This window comes from Macaca thibetana, chromosome 2, assembly GCF_024542745.1.
Source record: "Macaca thibetana thibetana isolate TM-01 chromosome 2, ASM2454274v1, whole genome shotgun sequence".
In the NCBI taxonomy this organism is placed as follows: Eukaryota; Metazoa; Chordata; class Mammalia; order Primates; family Cercopithecidae; genus Macaca; species Macaca thibetana.
The window spans coordinates 38,854,800-38,868,537 of record NC_065579.1 but is presented as its reverse complement, the minus strand read 5'-3'; the positions used below and the strand labels follow the sequence as shown (position 1 = coordinate 38,868,537).

At 42.2% G+C, this 13,738-nt stretch overlaps 1 protein-coding gene across 1 annotated transcript in view; it reads right to left on the bottom strand.

Moving 5' to 3' along the window:
• The window catches only part of PCCB (propionyl-CoA carboxylase subunit beta), a 1,054,487-nt gene that overhangs the window by 43,845 nt on the left and 996,904 nt on the right, over window positions 1-13,738 (bottom strand). Inside the window, exon 7 of the mRNA XM_050779627.1 lies at window positions 3,250-3,360. Within this exon, the coding sequence (XP_050635584.1) occupies window positions 3,250-3,360 (111 nt within the window). The remainder of the gene's footprint in view (window positions 1-3,249; window positions 3,361-13,738) is intronic.

Sequence of the window (13,738 nt, the reverse complement as noted above, 5' to 3'; positions counted from 1 at the left end):
TTGTAATAACTGTTAAACTATACATATCTTATGTACTTTCCTGAATATGTATTATATTACAAAATTTAAAATGATTACAAATTTTTAAAATTTGTAAATTTGACTCTCAAAGGAGTCAGTGACAGAAGCAGTCAGGAGGATTCTGTAATAATCAGATGGGAAATGATGTGCTTGAATCAAAGTGGTAGCAGTTTTGGTAGTAAGAAGTAAGTAGTAGTGCTAAGAAGCAATTTGATTATATTGTAGATTATATTCTAAAGTAAAGCCAACAGGACCTTCTGACTAAATTTAGGATGTGATAGCAAAAGATGAGTCCAAATAGTGTCAAAGCTTTTACCTGAGCCACTGGAAGACTAGACTTGCCATTTAAAACGGCAAAGGCTGTAAGAGAGCAATGCAGGAGGAGCTTGGTAGAAATCAAAACCTGTTAAGTTTGAGATACCCATTAAAGTTCAAATGGAAATTCTGGTAGGCTCTTAAACATATAATCCTGGAGAAACAGATTTGAGAGTTGTCAGCATATGGATCAGTATTTAAAGTCATGAGACTGGAGTGATCAGTTAGAGCAAATATTGTGAAGAGGTAAGACAAAGGGTGAGAAATGTTAACTGGATTTAGTGATGCAGCAATCATTCGTATCTCTGACATAAGAAATTGTTATTATCAGTGACTTTGCTTAGAACAATAACCTTTTCGGCCGGGCGCGGTGGCTCAAGCCTGTAATCCCAGCACTTTGGGAGGCCAAGACGGGTGGATCACGAGGTCAGGAGATCGAGACCATCCTGGCTAACACGGTGAAACCCCGTCTCTACTAAAAAAAAAATGCAAAAAACTAGCCGGGCGAGGTGGTGGGCGCCTGTAGTCCCAGATACTCAGGAGGCTGAGGCCGGAGAATGGCATGAACCCAGGAGGCGGAGCTTGCAGTGAGCTGAGATCCGGCCACTGCACTCCAGCCTGGGCGACAGAGCGAGACTCCGTCTCAAAAAAAAAAAAAAAAAAAAAAAAAAAAGAACAATATCCTTTTCATCATAATGTCCAAATAGATGTAGATCTATTTATCAATTCTGTAATGTCCCTTGGTCTTTCTGTTCATTTACTTACAAGTTCTTTAGACTGTTTTAGTTATTGTAGTTTTAAATCCTGGCACCTGGTAGGGCTAACTCCTCATTACACTACTTTCATAGAATGTTTATGCTTGCATGTTTCTTCCTCCCATAAGAATGTTATAATTACCTTGTGTAGTCCTTTAAAAGAGACTTAGTATTTTCCACTGCACACTTATTAAATACACAGAATATTTAAGATGTAGAATGGCGACAGCTTGATAATATTGCTGAGGACAAGAGAGGAAGTCTCACTAATATGCAATTATTAACTAAAGTTTTGTAAGCAGAAAATGAGATTGCTTAGAATAAAACACAGAATTAAAAGAGAAAGCAGTTGGAATGAACTCCAGCATCGAGTCTGAATGGAACCATGTAAAGTGCCAATGGAAACCAGGAAGGTATGGTCAGAGTTGTGAGAAGAAATGCCAGAATATGGTATAATGGAAGCCAAGGGAACACTGTTGAAAGACTGACGAAGATGAGAGTTAAACTGCATTTACGGTGATGCAAAAGTCACTGAGGACCTTAAAAAAATGATTTAGTGGTCTAGGGGTCAAAGCTAAATTAACATGTGTTGAAGAATGGGATGGCAAGAGAGAAACAGAGCAAGAGCTACAGGAGTATGCCAACTAGAGGACAGTTTTTGTTTTGATGATAGGAAAGACCTGAGCGTGATTAAGTTTTGATGGGAGGATCCAGTACCAAGGGAGAGACTGAAGATACTAAAGAGAAAGGAGCAAAGGGACAGTATAAGGGTCCTGAAGAGGGGTGGAGAGTTATATTCAGTAATGTGGATGTGTGTAGCAGGAAGAAAGGATGACTTTAGTCAGAGGAATTGATCCCACACCTCCCTTCATAACAGCAGGAAGGAGGAGAGAATGGGGGTAGCACCAGCTAGGTATGTATATATAGATTTAGTAAGCAAAGTTTAGAAAATTCTGCATTGTCCACCAAGTAAGAGAAGTGGTCATCTTACTTCTATTTATTTATTTTTTTTTATTTTTGAGGCAGGATCTTCCTCTGTCACCCAGAGCTAGAGTGCAGTGGCACGATCTTGGCTCACTGCTGCTTCGATATTCTGGACTCGAGTGATCCTCCCACCTCAGCCTCCCAAGTAGCTGGGACCCCAGGTATGCACCACCATGCCCAGCTAATTTTTGTATTTTTTTGTAGAGATGGGGTTTCGCTATGTTGGCCAGGCTGGTCTCAAACTCCTGAGCTCAAGTGATCCACCTGCATCAGCCTCCCAAAATGCTGGGATTACAGGCGTGAGCCACTGTGTATGGCCCATCTTAAATTTGATTAATAAAAGTTACTCCTATTGTTGAACACTTACACTGCTTTCAGTATGTCACTAAGAACAGAATAGTTGAGTCAAAGTGGTAAGCACTTTGTGAAACTTCTGAATTCCTACTGCCTAACTTCCCTCGAGAACAAAGGGTTTCCCATTTACATTCCCTCTAGAACTCCTCTCCTCATGTTGGATGGCTATCATTACTTTTTCCCCCCAACCGTTCTGTCTTAGCATCCAATGTTCACTTTTATTAATATTTTAAGGCTGATTTTTTTAAAGCAGGGTTTGAGATTAATGGTAATTACTCTTGTATAAGTTCAAATAGACTTCATTTAAAAATATTTTTAAAATATAAGTCCGTTAAAGTCATGTAATAAAGATATGTACCTCTCAAAATGAAGTGTGAGATCAGATTTATCCATTACCATTGTGGACACAAAGTAATAAAATGACAAGGAGCTGAAGAAATAAAGGTGAAACATCAGAAACAACTTTCCAATAAACGGATTACAGAAAAGCCTTCCATGAGAAACTTCTTGACTAGGACTCAGTAAACAGTTATCTATCTGTTCAGAGGATAGGATTCATCGATTACCTGAAAATCATTTGCAATTCAGATCAACAAGTAAAATCACCCAGCAATGAAGTACATAAGCACCCCCCGCCACTGAACCCCCACGGGCTACAAATTTCATGCCAAAACCCTCTCTCCACTAACACCTTATCATCACTATGCTGAAAGCCAATGAGAATGCAGATAACCTAGATCTGGGTCAGGAATTATTTTTATTGCAGGTAAGGAACTGCACAAATATCAAAGGGCACCAGAAACAGGCCCTTCTTTCTTACCTTTACCATGAACGTGAAGTCTGTTAGGGCTGGGGAGTAGACAGCCCCACCAGCACATGGGCCCATGATCAGAGAAATCTGAGGGATGACTCCGGATGCCGTAACATTCCTCTGCCAAAACAGAAAAGCAAAGGCATCGGGTTACAGAGATGTCTGAGGCATTATCTGCAGAAAGATAAAGACAACAATACGATAACATTTGGCTTTTTTTCCACAGAAATTCTATACAGGAGGCCACAGACCTAATCAGTAAAGTTCTTTAAGAATTAGATGTGCATTTTCTCCCCATAACTGCTGGGATGGTCAGCATATTACTTTCTGAGGCAAATATTTTCTTTCCCCTCCCCTCCTGCGCAGCAGGTTCCCTAAAACCTTCACTAAGGGCATGAGGTACAGAGTGTGTCCCATCACCCACACCACCGCTCCAAACACAAAGCCCCCTGTCTGTGTAAAGCTGCCTGAAAGAAGAATGAAAACCTCATGCAGAGTTTGGAAAGCCAACACTTATCCTGTCACCCTGACCTCTATTTTGAGTCCCTCCACACCCTCCACAGAAGGCACACAGTAGTCACTTGGCAAGGGTACAAGGCAGGTGCTTCTTGACATTGAGTACCCAATGTCTACTCTGCCCATCCCCAGACAAGGCATGCAGCAGAGAAGGAGGTAGGAGGAGCCAGAAAGCCTCCATAAGGACATTGTGTTGTGAAGGACTAAGCCTCAGTCCACCTCCTAGGAAAGACAGGATGTGGTGGCTCAAAGACCCAGGCAAGATGATAAAGGCCCAATTACTCTTTTGCCTTACTTCCAACCCCTTTCCTTCTCCTAAGTCCCATCAGTTTAGGAAAAGTAGGTGCGCTTTTCAGCCTGCCTTGGCTCTAAGCCCAATCTCTACACAGCTAAGGACAGTGCAAAATGTAATCTGTACTTTCTGCAAAAATACCAAGGTAGTTGGGGAGACTTCCAGCTGTGGCAGAGTGAAGAGTTCAGAAAATTCTCTCCCCAAAAACAACTGGACAACATTGTCAAAAACGAGTATTTCGGGGTTCTAAAAATGAGCCAAATGTAACAAACTGATAAGTGTTTATTCATTAAAAACTGCTAAAGTTGAGATAAGAACAGTGAGAGCCTGTGGCATTCTCTTTTTTTTTTTTTTTTTTTGAGACGGTGTCTCTCTCTGTCCCCCAGGCTGGAGAGCAGTGGCGCCATCTCGGCTCACTGCAAGCTCCGCCTCCCAGATTCACGCCATTCTCCTGCCTCAGCCTCCCAAGTAGCTGGGACTACAGGTGCCCGCCACCACGCCCGGCTAATTATTTTGTATTTTTTAGTAGAGACGGGGTTTCACCGTGTTAGCCAGGATGGTCTCGATCTCCTGACCTCGTGAACTGCCCGTCTCAGCCTCCCAAAGTGCTGGGATTACAGGCGTGAACCACTGCGCCCGGCCCACCTGTGGCATTCTTAACCAAGGCTGCCATCATTGCCCATACCAGCTCAAAATGTCCTACTAGATGAAAGAAAATAACACCAGACTGTAATTCAAATCCACAAGAACCAATTAAGAATGCTGAAAATGATAAATATGTGATTATAATACTGCATAAGTATAGTTCTCTTTTCTTAGTACTTTGAAAGACAAGACTGTATAAAGCAATAATTAACACTGTTTTGAGTATTATATAACAATAAAAGCACAAATGAAGGGGGCAAAAATGGAGCTACATTGGAGCAAAGCTCCTATGTTTTACCAGAATAAATCAGTATTAATTTGAAGCAGATTGTGATAAATTAAGATATATAGTAACCCTTAAAGCAACTACAAAAAATAACTCAAAAAATACAGCTAAAAAACACCAGAAATTAAAATAGTACACTAAAAATATATGCTTACCATAAAAGAGCTGAGTGACATCATAGAAGAGAGAATAGGAAGCTCCAGGAATCCAAGATCAAAACAACTATTCAACTGAAACTGTCCAAAGCAACTATTTTTGAACTCTGGAGTCCAGTCAAACACTTCAGGGCCCAGAGGAGAGTTTGATAAAGCAGCAAGTAAATTTCAGTAAATTTCACATTTATTAATAACATGGCTGCTATAATCCCCCAGCCAACAGACCATGGCAGGTAGCCACGAAGATGTTCCTAGTGTAGCCAGCTGGTGCCAGATTGGGAAATGAAAACCTTTGCATCTTGGTTTTTCAATCTTGAAAAATCAAGGTTGTGTGTTCTGATTGCTGACCACTGCTTTTGATGGCTGAGGGGCCAAGCATAGAGGCTGGCATTGTTTCAACCCTGATGGGCTCAAGCAGCTTCTCAACCACAAGGGATTTAAAAAGGTAGTTTGGTCCACACCCCTCTACCCTTCTGGGAGACAGACATTTAAGGAAATTATTGTGAGATTGCTGGTTAAACACAGGGACAAGAGAACTAAAATTTCAATGACCATATTCAATAAGGAACATACTCTTTGCAAAAACAGCTTGGGAAAGTTCAAGCAGATGGATCCAAGAGTTGACAAGCAAAAATCAGCTATTCCTGAAGAGTGGGAGAACTAGACTTCCAAACTTCCAAACATAATATTCAGAATTGCCCATCCTCAACAAAAAACTACTAATCATACAAAGAAATGAGTATGGCCCATTCACAAGAAAAAAATAATTTAACAAAAACCGTCTCTGAAGAAACCCAGATATTGGACTTAATAGTGAAAGATGCTACACAAACTGTCTTAAATATGTTCAATGAGCTGAAGAAAGCCGTGGGGGAAAAATTACAGGAAATTAGGAAATCAATGTCTGAACAAAATGAGAACACCATGAAGAGATAGAAATTATAAAAAGGAACAAAGCAGAAAGCCTGGAGTTGACAAGTACAATAACTGAAATGAAAAATTCATTTCCGGGGTTCAACAGCAGACTTAAGCAAGCAGAAAAAAAGGACCAGGGAACTGGAATACGAAACAATTAAAATTATCCAGTATGAGGAACCAGAAAAAAGAAAAAGACAAATTAATAGAGCCTGAGGGACCTGTGGGAAACCAACAAACACGCCAGTATAGACATTATAGGAATCCCAGAAGAACAGAAAGGGTCAGAGATAAGATTTGAAGAAATAATGACTGAAAACTTGCCACATTTGATGAAAGACATAAATATACATACCCAAGAAGCTCAACAAACTCCAAGCAGTACAAACTCAAAGAGATCCACAATGGGACACATTATAGTCAAACTGTCAAAACACAAACGCAAGAAGAGAAACTTGAAAGCAGCAAGATAGAAGCAACTCATCCCATGCAAGGGATCCTCAGTAAGATTAACCATGGAGGCCGGAAGGTGGTGGGACATATTTAAAGTACTGAAAAGTCAGGTGCACTGGCTCACACCTGTAATCCCAACACTTTGGGAGAATGAGGCAGGAGGACCACTTGAGGCCAAGAGTTTGAGACCAGCCTGGACAACATAGTGGGCCCTGATCTCTACAAAAAAAAAAAAAAAGTTTTTTTAATTGGTCAGGCATAGTGGTGTTTTACTAGCTACTCAGAAGGCCGACGTAGGAAGACTACTTGACCCTACAAGGTCAATGCTGCAATGAGCCATGATCATGCCATTGCACTTTATTCTGCATGACAGAGCAAGACCCTGTGTCTAAAATAAAAACAAAATAAAGTATTGAAAGAAGGCTGGGCATGATGGCTCACACCTGTAATTGCAGCTCTTTGAGAGGTCAAGGGAGGTGAACTGAGTCCAGGAGTTTGAGGCCCACATGAGCAACATGGTGAAACCCTGCCTTTACAAAATACACAAAAATTATTCAGGCATGGTGGTGCATGCCTATGGTCCCAGCTACACAGGAGGCTGAGGAGGGAGAATCACTTGAGCCCAGCAGGCGGAGTTGCTGTACACCAAGATCACACCACTGCATTCCATCCCGGGCAACAGAGCAAAACTCTGTCTCAAAAAGAAAAAAAGAAGTATTGAAACAAAACAACTGGTCAACCAATAACTTTATATCCAGCAAAACTATCCTTCAAGAAAGAAGGGAAAATTAAGACATTTCCAAGTCAACAAAAGCTGAGAGCATTCATTCGCAACAGACATGCCATAGAAGAAATGCTACATGAAGTCAGGAGAAAAAATAAAGAACACTAATAAATCTAACTTCCTAGGTAAACATAAAAAGTAGTGTTGCACTTTGGTTTGTAATGTCTTTTTCCTATGTGATTTAAAAGGTCAATTTACGGCTCCTCTCAGCAGTGGCAGCCCCAGCAGAGGAGTCTGCACAAAAAATAAAATTTACAAAAATAAATAAAAAACAAAAGGCAAATGTAGGAAACAATCATAAATCTGTTAATGAGTATACCATGTATAAAGACATAATCTATGACAACATAAAAAAAGATGGAGAGTTACAGAAGCAGTGTGTCTACGTACTACTAAAGCTAATCTGGTATTCTTCCAACTAGTTTAAGATATTAATTATAACCCCCAAGGTAACCACTAAGAAAACAAACTTTAAAATATGATTAAAATGAAAGAAGTGAATCAAAAAGGCAAACAATTTAACTAAATATCACCACCCCAATGCTGTAATGGAGGGACTGAGGCATAAAAAACCAAAACACATACAGCAATAACTAAATGGCAGAAGTAAATCCTTCTTTTTCAGCAATCACACTAAGTATAAGTGGATTAAACTCTTCTATTAAAAGACAGGGATTGACAGATTGGATTTAAAAACCAGAATCTATCTGTATGCTATTTACAGGAGCTTCACTTTATTTTTTTTTTTTTATTTTATTATTTTTTTTGGAGACAGAGTCTCGCTCTGTCGCCCAGGCTGGAGTGCAGTGGCCGGATCTCAGCTCACTGCAAGCTCCGCCTCCCGGGTTCACGCCATTCTCCTGCCTCAGCCTCCCAAGTAGCTGGGACTACAGGTGCCCGCCACCTCGCCCGGCTAGTTTTTTTGTATTTTTTAGTAGAGACGGGGTTTCACCGTGTTAGCCAGGATGGTCTCGATCTCCTGACCTCGTGATCCGCCCGTCTCGGCCTCCCAAAGTGCTGGGATTACAGGCTTGAGCCACCGTGCCCGGCCGAGGAGCTTCACTTTAGATATAAAGACACGAAGAGGTAAAGGATGGAAAAAAATATTCCATGCAAAGGGTAACCAAAATAGAGTCTCGGGGGCTATATTACTATCAGACTAAAGAGACTTTAAATCAAAAACTTACTAGAGACAAAGATATTACATATTGATAAAAGGTTCACTACATCTAGAAAATATACCAATTATAAAAATATACACACCTAACAGAGCCCCAAAATCTATGAAGCAACAAGAGCCCCAAAATACACAAAGCAAAAGTTAACAGAATTTATAGGGAGAAATAGGTGCACAATAATAGTTGCAGACTTAACATTTCACTTCTAATAATAGACAGAACAACCAGACAGAAGATCAGTTAGTTAACAGTACACTTGAACAACACTATAAACTAATACATATAAAAGACCTATAAACACTCCGCCCAACAACAGAGTATACACTTCTTGTCAAATGCATATGCAACATTCTCCAGGAGAGACCATACATTAATCCACAAAACAAATCTTAAATTCAAAAGGACTGGGATCATAAAAAAACATCTTTTCTGATCACAATGGAATAAAACTATAATTCAATAGCAATAAAAAACTGAAAAATTCACAAATACGTAAAAATTAATCAAAACACTTCTAAATAAGCAGTAGGCAAAAGAAGAACCTACAAGAGAAGTTAGAAAATATTTTGAAAGGTTTTGGTTTTTCCACCCCCACCAAGATGGCAGATAAGAGGCAGTGTTAGCATGCCTCTCCCACTTGGAAGAACAGAATAGTGTATTGAGATTCACATGGTGACCCTTTTTCCAAGAAGCCACACAGGAACTTAACAGAAAAACTGAAATAATCCACAGACCTTTTAAAGAAGTGGCAGTCTGCAGTCTACACTATAAGACAAGGGAAAAACTGTAAGTCTCCAGAGTGTGAGATGGGGAGAGGCTGCATTCAGATTCCCACTGGGGAACCTGAAAATCCAGGCCACGGGGGAAGGCCTTAACCTTACCCAGGACTGGGATTGATTTAGGGAGCAATAAGAAATAAAAAAGTATAAACAGTGGCGGAAAGTGCTTTGCAGGCATTCCTAGTCTCCAGTGCAGAGCAAGGTAAGCCATTCTTTATTGTACCTCACAGGGAACCTTGGGGAAGTCAGCCAACAAGCTCAGGCAGCGGTTGCAGGTTGAAAAAATCTCCCAATTTCAAGATATAACACTGAGTGGGGATGAACTCCTTTGTCCAGAACCCATACCTCCCAGGGGTAGGGAGAAGTGCACTGCAGCCACAAGTGCATGAGCCAGTTGCCTGGCCCTGCAGGTGGCCTGGGAGGAGCATGGCCTGAAAGTCACAGCTGCTTTACCACAGGGAAAGTTTATGGCCTGGGGCAGGTTTGAGTTCTGAGCCTAGGCTGCCTGGAACTTAGCCCAGTGCAGCTAGCAGAGCACAGAGGGAGTGAGATCTGCCTTTCTGACTGTGTGGGATCTGGGTGAGGCTTAGTGCCACCTGCTACTCCCCACGCCCTGTGCAAACTCTTCTGTGCAGTAGAGGCAGTTATATTCCTCTTTGGAACACTACCCTAATGACCTGAGAACTGCCCCCCCCAGCCCCTATAGGGGCCATGGTTTTCCCCACACATAGAGAGACAGAGTGTAGACCCACCTGACCCAGCCCCCACCTGACTGTACCCCTCTACCCCTGGTTACTTAACACAAAGGACAAAAACTTTTGGCAGCTTTATAGCCCCCGTTGTCACCTGAGAAACCAGAATACCTCCCCTGGGCAACACAAGACAAGCTCAAATCCCACTGCTACTGCTGCAGCTGGTGCTCTTTTGCAAATGCTACCTCCTGGCTGGATGCCAACCAACACAGTCCATTAGGTAGAATAACACTGAACAGAAAGGAGTGCATGACCTAAGCTATCACTAAGGGAGGAGACTACCCCTCATATTGTCTAATGCCTAATTTCTACCTCCAAAGAAAGAAGTAGTAAAAACTAAAAGGCAGAAATGAAATCCACAGGCAGACAGTCCGGTGCCACGCCCTGGGCCTGGTAGTTAAAGATCTACCCCTGACCTAACTGGTTATGTTATCTATAGATTTCAGACACTGTATGGAAAAAGCACTGTGAAAATCCCTGTCCTGCTCTGTTCCGTTCTGATTACTGGTGCATGCAGCCCCCAGTCACACATCCCCTGCTTGCTCAATCAATCACGACCCACTCATACAGACCCTCTTAGAGTTGTGAGCCCTTAAAAGGGACAGGAATTGCTCACTTGGGGAGCTTGGCTCTTGAGACAGGAGTCTTGTTGATGCTCCTGGCCAAATAAACCCCTTCCTTCTTTAACTTGGTGTCTGAGGGGTTTTGTCTGCGGCTCTTCGTGCTACATTTCTTGGTTCCCTGACCAGGAAGTGAGGTGACTGGCGGATGGTCAAGGCAGCTCCTTAGGCAGCTTAAGCCTGCCCTGTGGAACATCCCTGCAGGGTACTCCGGCGCGGATCCTGAGAGCGCTCCCGGCTAGGCATTTGCCCCAGTGGGATGCCTTGCCAGAGCAGTGTATGGCAGGCCCCTGTGGAGGATCAACTCTGGCTGAACAATGGGAAGCAACTGGCGCTTGGAGTCCAGACATCTAAAACTTGGTAAGACTGGTCTTTGGAACTTGTCCACTCCATTTGAGTGGAAGCATGGCCTGATCACCCACGGTGTGCCTTTATCGGCACTTTGATTTTGATTTTGACTTGGTTTGAATTGCTTGACAGGACTGGTCTTGGGAACTTGCCTACTCCATCTGAGTGGAAGCATGGCCTGATCACCCACAACGTGCCTGTACCGGCACTCTAGTTTTTGTTTTTGACTTGACTTGGATTGCTTGATACTTTGGTTTTAGGTTTTGACCTGGCTTGGATTTCTTGATACTCTGATTTTGGTTTTGATTCTGGTTTGGTATTAACCGTAAAAGTGTGTGTGTGCCCTTTTTACCCATTCTTTGTTTTGTGGTGTGCATGTGGTGTGAGCATGGTGTTTTTTTCTCAAAGAAGCATGGGTCAGGCACAAAGTAAGCCCAACCCACCAGGAACTATGTTGAAAAATTTCAAAACAGGATTTAAGGGAGACTATGGAGTACTATGACACCAGGAAAACTTAAAACTTTGTGTAAGATAGACTGGCCAGCATTAGAGGTAGGTTGGCCATCAGAAGGAAGCCTAGACAGGTCCTTTGTTTCAAAGGTATGGCACAAGGTAACCTGTAAGCCAGGGCAACCAGACCAGTTCCCGTACACAGACCCTTGGTTACAGCTGGTTTTAGACCCCCCACCCCATAGTGGTTGAGAGAACAGCAGCATAAGCAGCTGGCAGAGGCAAGCAAAGACCAGTAGAGAGAGAGAAAGGAAACAGAGAGGAAAAGAGGCAAAGAGAGAGAGGAAGAGACAGAGAGACAGAGAGAGTCAAGGAGAGAAAGAGAGGGAGAAAGAGAGAGGCAGAGAGAGAGAGAAAGAGACAGGCAAAAGGAAAGTCAAAGACAGACAGAAAGACAAAGACAGAAAAAGAAAGATATACAAGTAGTTTTTTTTTAAAAAAAAAGTATACCCTACTCCTTTAAAAGCCAGGGTAAATTTAAAACCTATAATTGATAATTAAAGGTATTCTCCCTACCCCTATAACACTCCAATACCACTTTGTTTTCAGTGTAAACAAGGGCATAGTCGGAAAGCACTGAGGTCACTGACAACCTGTAGCCTTCCTATCAAAAAATCTTTAACCTATCTGCAGATGGCCCAAATGCATTCAATCTGTAGCAGCAACTGCTTTGCTAACAGAACAAAGTAGAAAAATAACTTTTAGAAGAAACCTCATTGTGAGCATACCTCACCAGTTCAGAAGTATCCTAAGGGGGAAAAAAAAAAAGATGATTTAACATTAACCTCTGAAAATACCCATAACCCAGCAGGTTTCCTAACAGGAGATCTAAATCTTAATTACCATACAAAGGTCTGACCAGACCTAGAACTCCCTTCAGGACAGGAGATATAGATGGTTCCTCCCAGGTAATAGAGGAAAAAAAAAAAAAAAAGAGAGAGCCATCTATACCAATTCTAAGTTAATTTAGACTAAATAAGGTCTTATTAATAGCAAAGGATAGGCTGGGTGCAGTGGCTCACACCTGTAATTTCAGCACTTTGGGAGGCTGAGGCGGGCGGATCATGAGGTCAGGAGATCGAGACCATCCTGGCTAACACAGTGAAATCCCGTCTCTACTAAAAATAAAAAAAATTAGCCTGGCGTGGTGGCAGGCGCCTATAGTCCCAGCTACTCAGGAGGCTGAGGCAGGAGAATGGTGTGAACCCGAGAGGCGGAGCTTGCAGTGAGCTGAGATCCGGCCACTGCACTCCAGCCTGGGCAACAGAGCGAGACTCCATCTCAAAAAAAAAAAAAAAAAAAATAGCAAAGGATAATTGAAATTCCAAACTTACAAGGTTTTCAACAAAAGTAAAGTTTGCTAAAAGTTAGCAGTGTAACATGTATTATAGTAACTTCTAATCTTGTGGCCTAAGACAGTCTAGTTCACAGACATAAAGGAAGTTCGCTTTGGAAAAGAATGGTTATCTTCAGGAAAAAAAGGGGAAAAAAGCGGGTGGAGCAAAATTTATGTAAAAAGAATGTTATATGGTAAATTTTTTTTTTTTTTTTTTTTTTGAGACGGAGTCTCGCTCTGTCACTCCTGTCTCAGCTCACTGCAAGCTCCGCCTCCCGGGTTCTCGCCATTCTCCTGCCTCAGCCTCCCGAGTAGCTGGGACTACAGGCACTGCCACCTCACCCAGCTAATTTTTTGTATTTTTTAGTAGAGACAGGGTTTCACCGTGTTAGCCAGGATGGTCTCGATCTCCTGACCTCGTGATCCGCCCATCTCGGCCTCCCAAAGTGCTGGGATTACAGGCTTGAGCCACCGCGCCCGGCCTATATGGTAAATTCTTATCCTGAAATAAATCAACTGGTTGTTTAAAGAAAGAAATGTTTCACTTTGGGAGGCCGAGACGGGTGGATCACGAGGTCAGGAGATCGAGACCATCCTGGCTAACAAGGTGAAACTCCGTCTCTACTAAAAAAAAAATACAAAAAAAACTAGCCGGGCGAGGTGGCGGCGCCTGCAGTCCCAGCTACTCGGGAGGCTGAGGCAGGAGAATGGCATGAACCCGGGAGGCGGAGCTTGCAGTGAGCTGAGATCCGGCCACTGCACTCCAGCCTGGGCGACAGAGCGAGACTCCGTCTCAAAAAAAAAAAAAAAAAAAAAAAAAAAAAAAAAAAAAAAAAGAAAGAAATGTTTGTAATAAGTCAGAAAGTTAAGACATGTCGAAAAATTGCTTGTAAAAGTCATGAAAAAAAGTTATTAAAAAAGTGTGTTAG